A 17,974-nucleotide genomic window follows, 5' to 3' on the forward strand; every position below is an offset into this window, starting at 1 on the left:
ATGGTGTAACCAGTTATAGAAAAATTCCCTAGTGACCCATGCCTTACTGTTTGCCCTCCACAGCACACACAAATTATCCTTGAGGACATTCTTTTGCCTGAACGCTCTGGGAGTTTCAGAGTGATACACTAATAAAGGCTTCACTTTGCAATCACCAGTAGCATTGGCACACATGAGAAGAGTAAGCCTGTCTTTCATAGGCTTATGTCCTGGGAGTGCCTTTTCCTCCTGAGTAATGTAGGTCCTGCTTGGCATTTTCTTCCAGAACAGGCCTGTTTCATCACAATTAAACACTTGTTCAGGTTTCAGTCCTTCAGTTTCTATGTACTCCTTGAATTCCTGCACATATTTTTCAGCCGCTTTGTGGTCCGAACTGGCAGCCTCACCATGCCTTATCACACTATGGATGCCACTACGCTTCTTAAATCTCTCAAACCAACCTTTGCTGGCCTTAAATTCACTCACATCATCACTAGTTGCAGGCATTTTTTTAATTAAATCCTCATGCAACTTCCTAGCCTTTTCACATATGATCGCTTGAGAGACGCTATCTCCTGCTAGCTGTTTTTCATTTATCCACACCAATAAGAGTCTCTCAACATCTTCCATCACTTGCGATCTTTGTTTCGAAAACACAGTTAAACCTTTGGCAAGAACAGCTTCCTTGATTGTCTTTTTGGTGCCCACAATAGTAGCGATGGTTGATTGGGGTTTCTTGTACAACTTGACTAGGTCGGCGATACGCACTCCACTTTCATACTTATCAATGATCTCTTTCTTCATTTCAATGGGAATTCTCACCCTTATTGGTGTACGGTTGGCACTAGAAGCTTTCTTGGGGCCCATGGTCACTTATTTTCCAGAAACAGCACCGAAAACACTGTAATAATATGAAATATTCCGAGTGTATGCTTGGATGTTACCGCGGAGGCTGGCTGGTAAACAATGGCACGGGCGGCACATGTGAGGCTGGCTGAGGGCGCACATTGGACGCGTCTCGGACGAAAATCGGTGAGCGGGTTTTTAATCGGTATGCGCGGCAAAAATTTTGCGATTAAAGTAAGCGGTATGCGAAATAATCGCTATGTGATGCCATCGTTATGCGGGGGTCCACTGTATATACATTTGGACCATTTATGGGTTAATGCAAATAAAACAAAAAAGTCCTAGGTAATAGGTTGGTAGACAGCAACCACCCAGAGAGGTACTACAGTCCTGCCAAGTGGGTGTAAAACGAAAGCCTGTAATTGTTTTACATGATGGTAGGATTGCTGGTGTCTTTTTCCTGTCTCATAAACATGCAAGATTTCAGGTAGGTCTTGCTATTTCTACTTACATTAAGGTCACACTACACATGCATGTACAAGCATATATATACAGACCCTTCTGGGTTTTCTTCTATTATTCTTACTAATTCTTGTTCTTGTTTATTTCCACTTATCTCCATGGGGAAGTGAAACAGAATTCTTTCTCCATAAGCCATGTGTCGTAAGAATCGACTTAAATGCCGGGAACAAGGGGCTAGTAACCCCTTCTCCTATATACATTACTAAATGTAAAAGGAGAAACTTTCGTTTTTCTTTTTGGGCCACCCTGCCTCGGTGGGATATGGCTGGTGTGTTAAAAGAAAGAAAGATAAAAAAGTGACCTGTTAAGGTAAAAACAAACAGAAGAAATGCAAACAGTTTGGCTTAGGGATGATAATAAAGCAAGATGACAAAATCATAAGCATATACATGTTCATGAGAGCAATATCTATGGTGTATACAGTAGGACATTATGAAACTACAGGAAAACTTCAATTTAACAGACCAATAGGAGGATATGATGTCTAATAATGCTGACTGTTAGGGAAATCCTGATGTTAAAAAACAGCCAACTAGCTGCAGGTAGACCAAGGGCATTAAGCATCCATGAATAAAATGTGAAATGCACTTTTCCTTCAGTCTGTTTACAATAGGGATCACTGCAGAGTTGCCAGATTAACCACTGTTTCCATCCTCCAGACTAAACATTATTTTATTTATCTTTTCAATTTATTAATATGAGATGCAAATATTTGGTTATATAATACAGTAAGCCAGATTAAAGAGAAAACACAGAGGGTGTCACCTGCCTATCCCACAATCTTTTCCCTAGCTCTATTTGAGATGAATAACTGTTCTGAGAAACAAAACTCAGCAAATAATAAATCTACATTTCTTATCAATTTCTACTAAACAAACATGTGTTGGATCTACTTGTGTGTGAGGATGCATGGCCTGCCTAGCATGAGCCTGTAGACACACAGCAGTGCTCATTGAGTTTCCCTGACACTGCAGTGCTCCTTCATTCTTATGTAACGGTTGTGAGTAGGAACTGCCTAAAAAGGGCCATCAGGCCTAATGCAATATTCCCCCTCTTCTGTAATAGGGGGGGATGTGGGTGGGATCTACCTCGCATGGGCTAGTAGGCCTACTGCATTGCAGTCTATTTTTATACAATGGTTGGGTGTGATCAAGCCCTGCCTGGCCATCTGCAGACTCCCCTATTCTGTAAAGGTTGGGTATTGGTAGGATCTGTTTAGTTTGGTCTAGTAGACCTACTGCAGTGCTCCATTTGTATGTTTTTATGTAATGGTTGGGTGACAGAAGGTATAGTTTAGAAAGGGCCAGCATGCCTACAACAGTGCTCTTCCTTTTGTAAAGGCTGGGTCTGAGTAGAATATGTTTAGTATGGGCCAGTAAGCTTACTGCAGTGGTCTATTTGTATCTTCTTATGTAATGGTTGAGTGTGAGTAGGACCTGCCTAGAAGGCACCAATAAGTTTACTGTATAAAAGACCTGCAGACATTTGAGACATCAATGTAAATGATGAGAGCATCAACCTCATCCCTGACAACTGATATTTTTGGTTTCTTCCTCTTAACCCTTTCAGGGTCCAAGGCCAAAATCTGAAGTCACGCACCAGTGTCCAAGAAATTTTGAAAAAAAAAAAAATTATTTTTTCTTACAGAATTAAAGAGCATATTTTTGTGAAGGTAATAAAACAAAAAAAATTAGAATCTGATCAGTACTTACCGAGATACAGTGCCAAGAAGTTTGTAGAAAATGATGTGGTGGCGGCAACATCGACGAATTCCACATACGCGTATTATATTATTTTGTTGTTTTAGTTGTTTTTTCTTTTCTTTTCCAATTTTTTTCTATTCCTACTAACATTTGGGGCCTGAGAGACCAATACTGTATATAATTTATATATATAAACTCACTGTATTGAACACAATAACCGCACTAAAGTTATTATCATATTATTGTTTACCACTGTTGTTTATTACAATAAACATGCACAAATATTGTATAATACTAATGTTCTATCATATATTTACATATTTACAATCACTGGACATGGTTTTAGAACTGCTGGAGCTTGTGGAACTCCTTGAAACAAGGCACCATGCACAGAGGCACCTTACATTCCTCACACATAAACCGAGTGTCTTTGCGTCTTTGTTGCCGTCGTTTTGTTTGTGCACAGACAATGCATCTCTTCTGAGCAAATTTCTTTTGAGTTGAAGGAAGCTGTATTATGAAATGATCACCTTCTCTTCTCAAACGCTTGGGTATATTGTGATGAATTCGAGGACCATGTTGTATTGCAGGTGTTGTTACCTGGTACTTCATTATGAGTTGTCTGACAACAGACAAACAAAATTCACCATACGGTGGTCTGTTACCAGTCTTTATTTGGTACATATTATATGCATTCAGCATTGAAATGTCCATGAGATGGAAGAAAAGTTTCATGTACCACTTGTAACTCTTACGAACACAGTCAACAAAACCAATCTGCATGTCACACTTGTCAACCAAGCGCATGTTTTGTGTATAATCAATCACTGTCACTGGTTTTCGAATACGTTCATTAGTCACTCGATCAACTTTGCCACTGTCTTGCATTTCATTACGGTGAATGGTTGTCAACAATGTGACATCTCGTTTGTCATGCCACCGTAATGCCATGATGTCATTGGCAGTAAACACCTGCACGTCATCACCACGAACACCTGCGTTGAGCCTGGGCATATGTTTACGATTAGAACGCACTGTGCCACACACATCTGTCTTTTTCACTCGCATGAAATCACTGAGTAATGGGCTTGTGTACCAGTTATCGGTATATAATGTATGGCCCTTACCAAGATAAGGTGCCATCATGTTTCTCACTACGTCACCTGATATACCCAATAACATCTTGGTATCTTTCAATGTTTTACTACCCGTGTATACAACAATATCCAACACCAGGCCACTGTCACAATCACAGAGTACAAACAATTTTATACCAAAGCGGTTCCTCTTGCTCGGTATATACTGCTTGAATGACAGTCTACCTTTGAACAAAATCAAAGACTCGTCAATTACAAGATTCTTGAATGGATAAAAGTACATCCTGAACTTTTGTTTGAGATACATGAAAACATTTCTAATCTTGTATAACCTGTCACTTCTGTCAGGCCTGGTTTTGTCAGAGAAGTGCAACATACGTAAGAGTAAGATAAACCTGTTCACTGGTATTATTTCACTGAAGGATGGGGTACAAATTAGCCGATCTGTGGACCAGTATGCTTTTATATTATGCTTATAGACGTGAGGCATAAGCATTATTGTTGCAAAAAGCAAATACATTTCTGCAACAGTCGTCTCTTTCCACCTGTGTAGTCTTGACTGTGGTGATAAGATCATATTTGCCATGGTGTACTGAAAATACTTATTACTTTCCCTGACAATAGTTTCCATCAATGGCTGGTCAAAGAATAATTCAAAGAATTCCAGTTCATTGGCCGTGGTTCCAAGGGGACAGGTAGGTAGAATTCCACTTTGCGAGTCATCAAAGTGGTGAGGGCTGGGAACAAAATTGGGATTTTGCTGCCAATCCCAGATACGGTTTGCTGGTGGATACTGGACATCATAGGCTGGTTGTACGGGTGGTTGTGGCGGGCTGGTGGGTGACGCTCCGCTTTGTCCTTGAACTGACGAGTCAGCAGCGTGGGTTCCCGCGTGGCACAGCGAGTCACGCATGGCGGTGCCACTACCACCACCAGCCCCACTAACACCATCCACTGATGTCTGTGGCCCATCCATGCCAAGTGTAGCCACATCATCCTCACTATCACTACCTAAAACGGGTGTAGGGCCACGGGATGTACTCCGGGATGTACTACGGGATGTACTCCGTCCCCTGGGCATAGCATAGGGTACACTACCCGAGCGCATGCGGCGGCGCACATACCGACGCTTCACTGGTGAATATGTTTCCTCACTATCACTACTCGAATGATCGTCGAGCGCAATAAAATCACAATCCACGTCAGAATCATCGTCATTACTGAAGTCAGAGGCCTGGCCACGCGAAAATATTAGTTTTCTCTTACGTTTAGGAACAACCGACCGTGAGTCACGAGTGCCCACACCAGAGGTAGAAGGTCGAGGATCGTCGGGGTTTTCTGCACTATTATCGATATCCTGGTCATTATTTTCGGTCACTAACTCATCAAAGCCGTAGAATTCGTCTTCATTTCCACTTCCATCAGTGTCAGAACTATCAGACAGGAAGAGGAGAGTCCCAATTTTCCGGGGAGTGAGAGCTGACTTGCGACGAGACATGGTGAACAAGGGTAACTGAGCCGGCGTTCCCACAATGCTATGCAGGCGCCTAGATTTTTTGTTTACGGCGCACACCCACCGCGCAGACCCATTCTCTCATATGTAGGCCTATGAGCGCTTTCGCGCTAAATTTGACGGCGCTAGAATTTTGGCGTAGATCTACGGTTTGGACACTCACCGACCAGCCGTAGATCTACGGGACGGACCCTGAAAGGGTTAAAACCAGCACCTGCTTCAGATGCCAAGGTTAATCCAAGTGTACTTTAAAACAAAGATGAACACAGTAAATCAAATGAAAACAGATTGAATAACAACTCTTTATGTTGTTGTTGTTATTTGCTGTTGCTGATAGTTTTGTTGCTATTATTATTATTATTATTATTAGTTTTACAGGAGAAAGCTAAATCTGCAAGGGGCTATACACCAACTGGGAAATGAGAAGTACTCAATATTTGGCAATAACAGCATCATACTATTAAACTAAACTAATTTATTACTCAATTTTTTTTGCAACTAAACATCAATTAACACATCACAATATTTTTACAAAAACATTATTTCATATAATAAAAGGTAACTGAATTTCTAAATATATTTTTATTTAGTATTTTTACATACAAGACAGATGAGAATCATTTGTTAAGGTGTTTACAGTATCCCAGCCTCCTCAACATTTTAAGGGAAAAGGTCTTATGCTGAGTCAAGCCAGGAATTTCTTAACAGTTCACTACGGCTCACCTTTCACAAAATCTGCATTAAATACTAAATTACTGGTATACTCATTAGCCACAGCTCTGCTGCTCTCTACATAACAATCAATAATTAAAAAAGCTGTTTTTGCATAGAGAGCACATAACACAATACATACCGAAAGCAGTTCTGTGCCTTATTGGAAATATCTTCAGACATTCCCTTCACAGCTCTAACATAACTCAGAAGAGCTACAAATACGAAGAGGGCACAAAGCAGGTCTGCTCTCCCTACGATCCCAGATACCTAAACAAGAAGAAACATCAATTAATGATTTTTGCTCTCTTTCTATTATTTTTTAACACCTGGGCTGTCTCCCATCAAGGTAGGGTGACCCAAAATCAAGTGAACACATTCACTTTCATTCATTCAAAAGCTGTTTTTCCAGAATTACACAGGCAACACAGTTCAAATGACCTGAGCTACAACATCTCCATCCCTCCTTCAGCAGGCAGTCACTATAGTTTTCACCTCTAGGAATCAAGTCTAGGTAACTGGTTTCCTTGAATTCCCTCATAAATGTTACACTGTTCACACTCCAATGCAGGTAAAATCATGAAAACCACTTCCCTCCCCACTCCAAGCAAACACATTCACACAAATCTGCTGGATGCTCAAGCCCAAAGCACTCAAAACTTCTTTACCCCCTCCCACAACCATTCCTGGATGAAGCAAAAAAAAAGAAAAGTGGGTGGTTCATTGAGGCATTTGTGGAGACAAAGAACTTTATCCATGGAGGCAAAAATGGGAATGTACCAGAGTATAAAGTTGCCAAAACAGTATATGGGGAAAGTATGGGTTGTAAATGTTGCAGTGAGGAGGAGGTTGAAGGCAGTAGGGATGTCGTGTTTGACGGCAATGTGTGGTGTGAATTTTTTTACAGAGATTTAGGAGTGTGGAGATTAGATAATGAGGGATTACCAAAATTCAGAGGCCTGATGAGGGGTTGTTAAGGTAGTTTATGCATTTAGGGAGGATGGAGAACAGAATGACTAAAAGAGCAGGTGTCCTTTCCTTTATGCGTGTTCCAGGCCCTCGGCAGAAATATTAAGTTCATTCAGGCCATAAACACTTAATCCCTTGAAGGTCTAGACTCCAGTCTGAAAATTCCCCACAGGGTCCTGGAATTTTCAAAACTTTTTTTTATTTTTTTCTCATGAAATGGTAGATAATCTTTTTCTGAAAGTAATGAAACAAAAAGTACAAAATTTGATAAAAAAGTGATGAAATTAGGCTGTGCCAACGATATTTATTCATCAGCAATTTTGCCCACTTTGAGTCCTATTTTTGGCCAATCACATTGTTCCATTAGACCAAATTCTTAGATATTTAGCTAGTACGTGTTCCATTTTATTGACTGAGCACAAGAAATCACCTAATCAACTATTTCAACTACCCAATAAAGTGATCAGAAATTGGTAATTTTACCAATTTCACACAAATTTCAATATATGCCAATTTCAATTTTTTTTTTTTAACAAGTCGGCCGTCTCCCACCGAGGCAGGATGACCCAAAAAGAAAGAAAATCCCCAACACTTTCACCTCACTCACACATAATCACTGTTTTTGCAGAGGTGCTCAGAATACAACAGTTTAGAAGCATATATGTATAAGATACACAACATATCCCTCCAAACTGTTAATATCCCAAACCCCTCCTTTAAAGTGCAGGCATTGTACTTCCCATTTCCAGGACTCAAGTCCAGCTATATAAAAATAACCGGTTTCCCTGAATCCCTTCACTAAATATTACCTTGCTCACACTCCAGAATAAACAAAGTAGGCATTCCTGGCACTAAAATGACATTTCCTTTGTTCATTAGTTATGTTTTCAGGCTTTACACATGAATTCCATTTTGATTTTTTATTCACACAAAAAATAGAAGAGTTACTGTTATGCACTATTGTAAAATTGTATAAATAATATCAGCACATTTGTGAATGCATATCAAACCCACCAGTTGATGTGTACTGGACATGTGAAGTACAGTGGTACCTCGTGACACAAACTTAATTCGTTCCAGAAGGCTGTTTGAGTGCCGATACCGAACGAATTTGTTACCATAATGAATAATGTAAATTAGATTAATCCGTTTCAGGCCCCCAAAAATACACTTACAAAAGCACTTACATAAATACACTTACATAATTGCTCGAGTTTTAAGCTGTTTGCATCTCGAGGTACCACTGTAATTTGTTTACTCTTAAACATCGGCAAAAAAATTAATGTTTTCGCTACTTTGAGCTCAATTTTAAGCTGTTTTCATCCTAAAACTCATCAAAATCTTGTCTATTTCTGCAATATATCTTCCATTATATCAAATGAGACTAAGAACCAAGAATACAACCACAAAAACCATATGAAAATACGTACACCACAAAGTTGTCCTTTTAAACCAAATACACGGTTGCAGTTTTTTCTCATTATGCACTGCATGCTGAAGGATTTGTTTTATATGGTGCACACTTACTGCATAGACCCATTCTCTCATATCTAGGCCCAAGTTTACCGCTAACAGTTTATCTGAGTGAGCTGAGCTTATCATGTAGAACTACAGCATGGACCCTCAAAGGGTTAATTAGGCATAATAAGCATAGTCATGATGCTTCATGAACCTTACTGATCACATACAACAAATATCCATACAGTGGTACCTCGGGATACGAATTTATTTCGTTCCAGAAGGCTGTTCGAGTCCTGATACTGAACGAATTTGTTCCCATAAGGAATAATGTAAATTAGATTAATCTGTTTCAGACCCCCAAAAACACACTTACAAAAGCACTTACATAATTGTTTGAGTTTTGGGCTGTTTGTATCCCGAGGTATACCACTGCATATTGCCTTTACAGAATTACCAATAAAAATAGGGCATAGCATAACTACAAATTCTCATAAACCAAATCTGCATTAACCCTCTGACTATTTTGGTTGTATATATACTCTTACGACCCACCATTTTTGACGTATATATACTCATAAATTCTAGCGACTTCAAATCAAGCAGGAGAAAGCTGGTAGGCCCACATGTGAGAGAATGGGTCTGTGTTGTCAGTGTGCACCATATAAAAAAAATCCTGCAGCACGCAATGCATATTGAGAAAAAAAAAAACTCGGACTGTTTTTTTAAATTAAAATGCCGACTTTGTGGTCTATTTTTGTATAGTATTTATGGTTGTATTCTCGTTTTCTTGGTTTCATTTGATAGAATGGAAAACATATTATAGAAATACAGGTGATTTTGATTGGTTTTACTATGAAAACAACCTTGAAATGGAGATCCAAGTAGGGGAAATGTTTGATTTTTGCCGATGTTCAAAAGTAAACAAATGATGTCATTTTCCAATAAATGTCCAAGTAGCCATTTTAATATGCAGTCATGAATGGGTTGACATTATTTATACAATTATTACAATATTGTAGTAGTCTGCACAACAGTAAATCTTCTATTTGTTGTTTGAATAAAAATTCAAAATAGAAAGCAAAAGTAATATCAGAGGGGCCTGGAGATGTGATTGATGAACAAAAGAAAATGTTATTTTAGAGCCAGGAATGTCTGCATTGTTCATTCTGGACCCTATTTTGAAATTTTCATATTTTTTAATTTTCGTGAAATTGGCCAAATTGCAAATTTCTGACCACGTTATTGGATAATTGAAATCGGTAAATGGGAAGTTCCTTGTACTCAATCGATAGAAAAAATGGAGTTCTAAAGAAACAGCTATGAGTGTGGTCGACTGGAACAATGGAATTAGCCGAAAACAGGGCTCAGAGTGGGCGAAATCACCGATTTGCAAATATCGCCGAGGTCGCTAACTTCGCGAGAGCGTAATTCCGTCAGTTTTCCATCAAATTTCGTTCTTTTGTCATTACAATCAGGAAAAGATTCTCTATCATTTCTTAAGAAAAAATAATTTTTTGGGGGGAAATTTTGTGACACCAGGAGACACCTCAGGATTTGGGGTTGTGACAGTCAAGGGGTTAAGCAAGGAAGATCTGTGTAAATCTGGGGAGGAGGGAAGGAGGAGTAGGGATTGTTCTAGGAAGGGTTGGAGGGTGAGGGTAAAATAAGTTTTGAGAGCTAAGGGTTTGAACATCCAACAGGCTTGTATGAACACATTAGAGTAAAAGGAGATAAATGGTTTTTATGGCTTGATATACAGTTGAAGAGTAAGATAACACTTATGAAGGGATTCCAAGAATGGGCTGGGTGGATTTAAATCCTAGAGGTGGGAAGAACAGTGCCTATACTTTTCTAAAGGGGTGATGATGTTGCAGTTCAGAGGGTCATCTGAAATGTAATGTCAGAATAGTTCTGGCAAGACAGTAATTTAGTAAATGACAGTGAATGTGTTTCCATATTTTTTTTTTTAAATCACCCTGCCTTGGGAGAGACAGCTGACATGTTAAAAAAATTTAGTGATGTCAAACATCCATATCTAAGGACATACAATACTGATACTGGAACACTGTCTCATCTCCTACATATCCTAACCTGAGCCTTACTCTCCAAATAAAAACTCTTTACAACATTTGATAACTTACCACCTATTACATACATTTACAATATCTGCCACATTGGTTCCCCATGTAAAAAATTTAAGAAAATGGAGGCTACTTAACCCTTAAAAGGTCCAAACGTATACATGTTTATATGTTCTCTTGCACAGTGTCCCGAATATTTTGAAAAATAAAAAATATCAATTTGTAATGAAAATAAAGAGCACATTTTTCTAAGTGTTATAGGATAAAGAAAAAAAATTAGGGTCAGTACTTGCAGACATATGAGGCTGAGAAGTTGGTACTGGATGCTCACATGACAGCAACATCGAGTCCTGCCGCTTGCAGAAGTGTTGCCGATATACTTTTTTTCTATTTTTCATATTTTTATGTTCTGATAATTACAGTTTATAGTAGTTCTTGTCATTTCATAACCAATCTTTGTTCTGACACTAGTATTAGGTACTGAAATTGTCACAAACACACTGACAGGTGGCCATTTACTACTGTCTTAGAATAAACACAAAGTATTTATAGGTTCCAGCAATAATAATGTTGTTGTTGTGGAAGAAGAAGACGAAGAAGACGATGAAGACGAAGACGACGACATAATAATAATAGGCAATAAGAAGTTCCCTTGAAGCATGAAAAACAATGTCCACCCCTGACAGTGACATGATAAGATGAGATAACATTTCATAAGAGCTGACGTTTCATAAGCATATGGGAGGGTGCAGTGATAACACTTGATTAGAAAAGATTAGAGGTGACATTTGATGAGAATCGGCCCTGCTTTGTTTTCGCTGGCCCACAAACACGTCTTTCTGTCTATTTGTCTGTCAAGCTCCCTGCCTATCTGTCTAGCTCTCTGTCTCAGAGAGAGCCACAAGACTGCGTCATCACGTTTACTCAAATCTTCAAGCAGAGTATAGCACTGTGTCTGGATTTTTTGGGTTACCCTAGGTAATTTACACTATGTATACTTGCATTTATGTGTACCTGTGAGACAGAGATAGAGAGACAGACAGGCAGAGATAGACATCACTTTCCTCTTAAAAGGGGAGTGTTAATGACATTACATCAGTGAATCCTTGGTGTTTGTCGCACTGTTTGCTCCAGCTGGCGCTCTGTTTAACTGGCGTTCCCACAAGGTACTAAGTGGTCCAATATTTTTTTAATATGGTGCACACCGAGTGTTAAGACCCATTCTATGCTAACCAGGCATCTCAGGGCAATAGTGCCAAATTTGGAGGTAGGAAAATTACAACGTATATATATGTTTGGGGCGCTACACGTAAGAACGTATATATATATATACATTGGACCGTTTAGGGGTTAAACTCCCTTTTTTGGTCTACTTACAGCTTCTGTATGTATTGGATGTGTAGCAAACAAGATAGCTGAGAGGAGTGCTGCACGGGGTGCACCAGTACCAAACACCACATAGAAGACCCGAAGACTCATGATGCTCACAAGACAATGTAGCACAATATTAACAGCATGGTAACTGAATGGGTCCAGTGCACCCCAGGAATAATTTAATCTGTGGAGAAAATTACATAAATAACATTACTGAATTTTATGGAGAAATACAAAACAGAAAACACTAAAAATCAATAAAATGTTTGAAGGTCTACTAATCCTAAGTACTAGAATAAACTGCTTATAAAAGGAGTAATAGATAGTAGGTTGGCAGACAGTAAGCACCTAGGGAGGTGCTACCATCCTGTCATATGAGTGTGAAACCAAAACCTGTTGATTGTTAAACACCTGCAGGATTGCTGGGCTATCTCGTAAACACATGACAAGTATGTCTTACTAATACATATAGGTGTAAACAGATTTGTCTGAGTTTCCTACTAATTTCTTAATAGTTCTTGCCATTGCTAGACTTCGCATTAGTAGAAAAAATGGTGATGTGTACATATCTGAATGTTAATGTTTTAACCCTTTGACTGTTTTGGCCATATATATACGTCTTACGAGCCAGTGTTTTGGATGTATTAATACGCATAAATTCTAGTGGCTTCAAATCAAGCAGGAGAAAGCTGGTAGGCCCACATGTGAGAGAATGGGTCTGTGTGGTCAGTGTGCACCACATAAAAAAAATCTTGCAGCACACAGTGCGTAATGAGAAAAAAAAACTGACCGTTTTTTTTTTTTTGGATTAAAATGCCGACTTTGAGGTGTATTTTCGTATAGTATTTATTGTTGTATTCTCGTTTTCATGGTCTCACGTGACAAAATGGAAAACATATTACAGAAATAGAGATGATTTTGATTAGTTTCACGATGAAAACGACCTTGAAATTGAGCTTAAAGTAGCGGAAATGTTCGATTTTTACCAATGTTCAGGAGTAAGCAAATCATACCACATGTCCAATACACGTCAACTGGGGAGTCTAATATTCTTTCACTAGTGCACTGATATTATTTATACCATTTTTACAATAATGCAGTAGTCTGCATAACAGTAAATTTTGTATTTTTTGTATTTATCAAAATAGAAAGCAATAGTAATATAAGAGGGGCCTAGAGAAGTGACTAATGAACAGAGGATACGTCCAAGAATGTCTACATTGTAGTAATTCATCACCCACGCTTCATCTAGAGAAGGGAAAAAATGACTAATGAACAGAGGAACAGACTTATCCCCCTATAATTTTTGCACTCTCTTTTATCCCCTTTGCCTTTATACAAAGGAACTACGTATTTTAGAAGAATGTCTACATTGTTTATTCTGCCCTATTTTCTCTTTTTACATTGAAATTGGTAAAAACTTTTTTTAATTTGCATGAAATTGGCCAAATTGCCAATTTCTGACCACTTTATTGGATAGTTCAGATCGGTAAATGGGTGGTTTCTTGTACTCAACTGATAGAAAAAATGGTGTTCTAAAGAAATAGCTATGAGTTTGGTCAACTGGAACAATGGAATTGGCCAAAAACAGGGCTCAAAGTCGGCAAAATCGCCGATGCGTATGAAAGGTTTTTACAATGATATTTGGATGGAGGGGAGATTAAAAGAGTGGTGAGGGACTAAAAAAAAAAGTGAGAGAATGAGTGAAGCTCTGTCGGAAAATTCTGATGATAACATTAAAAGAGATTAATAAGTTGAGAAAGCCTGCAGAACAAATGGACTTGGCAGTTAATTAAGAAAGGCAGATGTTAAATGGGAAAGTAGAAGAATGGGAAAAGTGGAGAAAACATTTTGAAATGATGTTAAAACCAAAAAGAGGCAGTGATTTTATGCACTGGGCAGGGAGGGATAACATCTTACAGAAGCACAAAAGATGGAATTAACCCTTTCAGGGTCAGCAGGCCCTCTCCTAAATTTGTTCTCAGGGTCGAAAAAAAAAATAAATATATATTCTCATGAAATGATAGAAAATCTTTTTCCGATCATAATGACACCAAAAGTATGAAATTTGATGGAAAACTTACGGAATTATGCTCTTGCGAAGTTAGCGGTCTTGGCGGTTTACGCATCAGCGATTTCGTCCACTTTGAGCCCTATTTTTGTCCAATTCAGTCGACAAAAATCATAACTATTTTGCTAGAACTCCATTTTTTTCTATCGAATGAGTACAAGAAACCACCCATTTACCGATTTCAACTATCCAATCAAGTGGTCAGAAATTGGCAATTTCGCCAATTTCACTCAAATTTCAAAAGATGCCAATTTCCAAATAGGGTCCAGAATCAACAAGACAGACATTCCTGGCACTAAAATAACATTTCCTCTGTTCATTAGTCATGTCCCCAGGCCTCTGTTACATTTCTTTTGCTTTCCACTTTCAATTTTTACTCACACAAAAAATAGAAGATTTACTGTTATGCAGACAACTGCATTAGTGTAGAAATGGTATAAATAATATCAGCACACTTAGAAAGAATATTAGACTCATCAGTTGATGTGTATTGGACGCGTGGCATGATTTGTTTACTTTTGAACTTTGGCAAAAATCGAACATTTCTGCTACTTTGAGCCCAATTTCAAGGTACATGTACTTTTCATTGTGAAACCAATCAAAATCATCTCAATTTCTGTTATATGTCTTCCATTCTATAAAATGAGACCAGGAAATCTAGAATACAACCATAAATACCATACGAAAATACACTGCAAAGTCGCTGTTTTAAACTAAAAACACAATCAAGAGTTTTTTTCTCATTATGCACTGTGTGCTGCACTGCGCACACTGACCACATTGGCCCATTCTTTCACATGTAGGCCTACCAGCTTTCTCTCGCTAGATTTGAAGGCGCTAGAATTTATGTGTACTAGTACGGCACCAACCCTGGCATGCAAGCCGTACTAGCATGGCACCAACCCTGAAAAGGTTAAGAGAAAGAGAGAATGTTAAAAGCAGGTGGGGATAGTGTTTTGGAGTGGTAGGTGTATTTGTTCAATATATGAATGATAGAAGGGAAGGTATCTAAGGAAGGCAAAAAGTATACACAGTTCCTTTGAATAAAGAAAAAGGGAACAAGAGCAAGTATAGGGTAATAAGTCTGTTGAGTACACTAGGTAAAGTGTATAATAAATTATTATTGAGAGCTGGGTTACAACAGAAAAAGGAGGTTTCAGAGGAACAAGGAGGATTAGGAAAGATATGGAATGTGTTGATCAAGTGTTTACACTGAAGGACATACTGTAAGTGAGCAGTATTTAGACAAAGGTAAGGAAATTTTTGTCACATTGATGGATTTAGAAAAGGCATATGATAAGGTGGATAAGACAACAATATGGCAAATGTTGCAAGAATATGATAAAGTATAATTAAAAGCAGTGAAGTATTTTTGTGTACAGTGAAGCTCAGGTTAGAGTATGCAGGACTGAAGGGAATTATTTTAAAGTAAAAGTAGGCCTGAGACAGAAATGGGCAATGTCACTATGGGTGTAAGCAAACACTTCAGGGAACTTGTTAATGTATGTACAACTCCTTCATCCAATCTGTGTTCATTGTTAATTTTTTCCCAGTGTACCAATTACAGTGGTACAGGTATCTTGTTGTGGAGTCCCACTTGCATAACTTGGAGTATAACCGGAGGATATTCTGAGGGCCAATGCCCCGGTGGCCCAGTCCATGACCAGGCTTCACGGTGAATCAGGGCCTGATCAACCAAGCTGTTACTGCTGGCCACATACGAACCGATGCATGAACAATGGCCTGGCTGGTCTACTGGTAATCCCCCTTTATGTATGCAGGGAGGCAGCTGAACACTCTTGGGCCCTTGATACTTATTGTGTTGTCTCTTAGCATTTGCCTTGAGAAAATTAATTCTGTAGTTCTTGAGAACTGCTCAAGACACATTCCATTAAGAAAAAGAAAGAGAAGATGTAAACTAGAAAGAGAGAGATGCTGCTGAGTGGAGCCAATATATCTGAAATATGAAGGTAGACACTAGTCAATGAAATTGCAAATATTGAACTTAAGCTGAAGGAATCTTACAGGAGACAAGAATCACAGGAAGAACTAAAAGCCATAAAGGAAATTGAATAAAACCCAAAATACTTCTTCTCTTATGCCAAATCTAAGAGAGAAACAACATCCAGTATTGGGCCTCTGCTTAGGTGAGATGGGACATACACAGATGACAGCCAAGAAATGAGCGAGATACTAAAGTCCCAATATGACTCAGTGTTCAGCGAGCCACTGCCCAGACTAAGGGTCGACAATCCAAATGAATTATTTATGAACGAAATCCAGAATGTGGTCATCTCAAAAATCTCAGATATTATCCTAACTCCATAAGACTTTGAAGTGGCAATAAATGACATGCCCATGCATTCTGCCCCAGGCCCAGACTCATGGAGCTCCATGTTCATCAAGAATTGCAAGAAGCCCCTATCGCGCGACTTCAGCATTTTAAGGAGAGGGAGCATGGACACAGCGGTCATCACACACACACTAAAAACAACAGACATAGCTCCACTCCACAAAGGTGGCAGTAAAGCAATTGCAAAAAACTACAGACCAATAGCACTAACATCCCATATCATAAGAATCTTTGAGAGGGTTCTAAGAAGCAAGATCACCAACCATCAGTTACACATACCCATCAGTTACACAACCCAGGGCAACACGGGTTTAGAGCAGGTCGCTCCTGCCTGTCCCAGCTACTGAACCACTATGACAAGGTCCTGGATGCTGTAGAGGATAAACAAAATACAGATGTAGTATACACAGACTTTGCAAAAGCTTTCGACAAGTGTGACCACGGTGTAATAGCACACAAAATGCGTGATAAAGGACTAACAGGAAAAGCTGGTAGATGGATCTATAACTTCCTGACAAATAGAACACAAAGAATAATAGTAAACAGAGTAAAGTCCCAGGCAGCCACGGTAAAAAGCTCTGTTCTACAAGGCACAGTACTCGCTCTCATTCTATTCCTCATCCTCATTTCTGACATAGACAGAGATGTAAGCCATAGCTCCATGTCTACCTTTGCAGATGACACCCGGATTACCATGGCAGTGACCTCCATCGAAGACACCGCGAGACTCCAAGTGGACATCAACCATATCTTCGAATGGGCCACTCAAAACAATATGAAGTTCAACGAGGAGAAATTTCAACTATGTATACTCAGATATGGGAAACTTGAGGAAATTAAAAATGTATAAGGGTATACGACAAATTCTAACCACACAATAGAGCGGAAAAATAATGAGAAGGACCTAGGAGTGATAATGTCAGAGGATCTCACCTTCAAAAACCACAACACTGTATCTACCTTATCTGCTAGGAAAAAGATAGGATGGATAATGAAAACCTTCAAAACTAGGGATGCCAAGCCCATGATGATTCTCTTCAAATCACTTGTGCTCTCTAGGCTGGAATACTGCTGTACACTAACAGCCCCCTTCAAGGCTGGTGACATTGCAGACCTGGAGAGTGTACAAAGAACTTTCACGGCACACCTAAGTACGATAAGGCTCCTAAATTACTGGGAATGGCTGAAGGTCCTTGATTGTATTCCCTCAGACGCAGGCGAGAGAGATACATGATAATGTACACTTGGAAGGTCCTGGAAGGATTGGTACCAAACCTGCACACAAAAATCACTC

At 39.0% G+C, this 17,974-nt stretch overlaps 1 protein-coding gene across 2 annotated transcripts in view; it reads right to left on the bottom strand.

The window, feature by feature from the left end:
- LOC128684784 (protein O-mannosyl-transferase TMTC4) overlaps nt 1-17,974 on the bottom strand; it is a 166,030-nt gene that overhangs the window by 145,317 nt on the left and 2,739 nt on the right. The window contains exons 2-3 of one of the 2 annotated variants that reach the window (XM_053771046.2): nt 12,260-12,440; nt 6,514-6,641 (exon numbers count right to left, since the gene is read on the bottom strand). In XM_053771046.2, the coding sequence (XP_053627021.2) occupies nt 6,514-6,641; nt 12,260-12,361 (230 nt within the window). In that variant the 5' untranslated portion in view covers nt 12,362-12,440. Of the gene's footprint in view, nt 1-6,513; nt 6,642-11,171; nt 11,525-12,259; nt 12,441-17,974 lie in introns of those variants that run through there. The other variant, XM_070101558.1, reaches the window with a different exon arrangement.

The sequence above is a fragment of the Cherax quadricarinatus genome, chromosome 5, assembly GCF_038502225.1.
Source record: "Cherax quadricarinatus isolate ZL_2023a chromosome 5, ASM3850222v1, whole genome shotgun sequence".
Lineage (NCBI taxonomy): Eukaryota > Metazoa > Arthropoda > Malacostraca > Decapoda > Parastacidae > Cherax > Cherax quadricarinatus.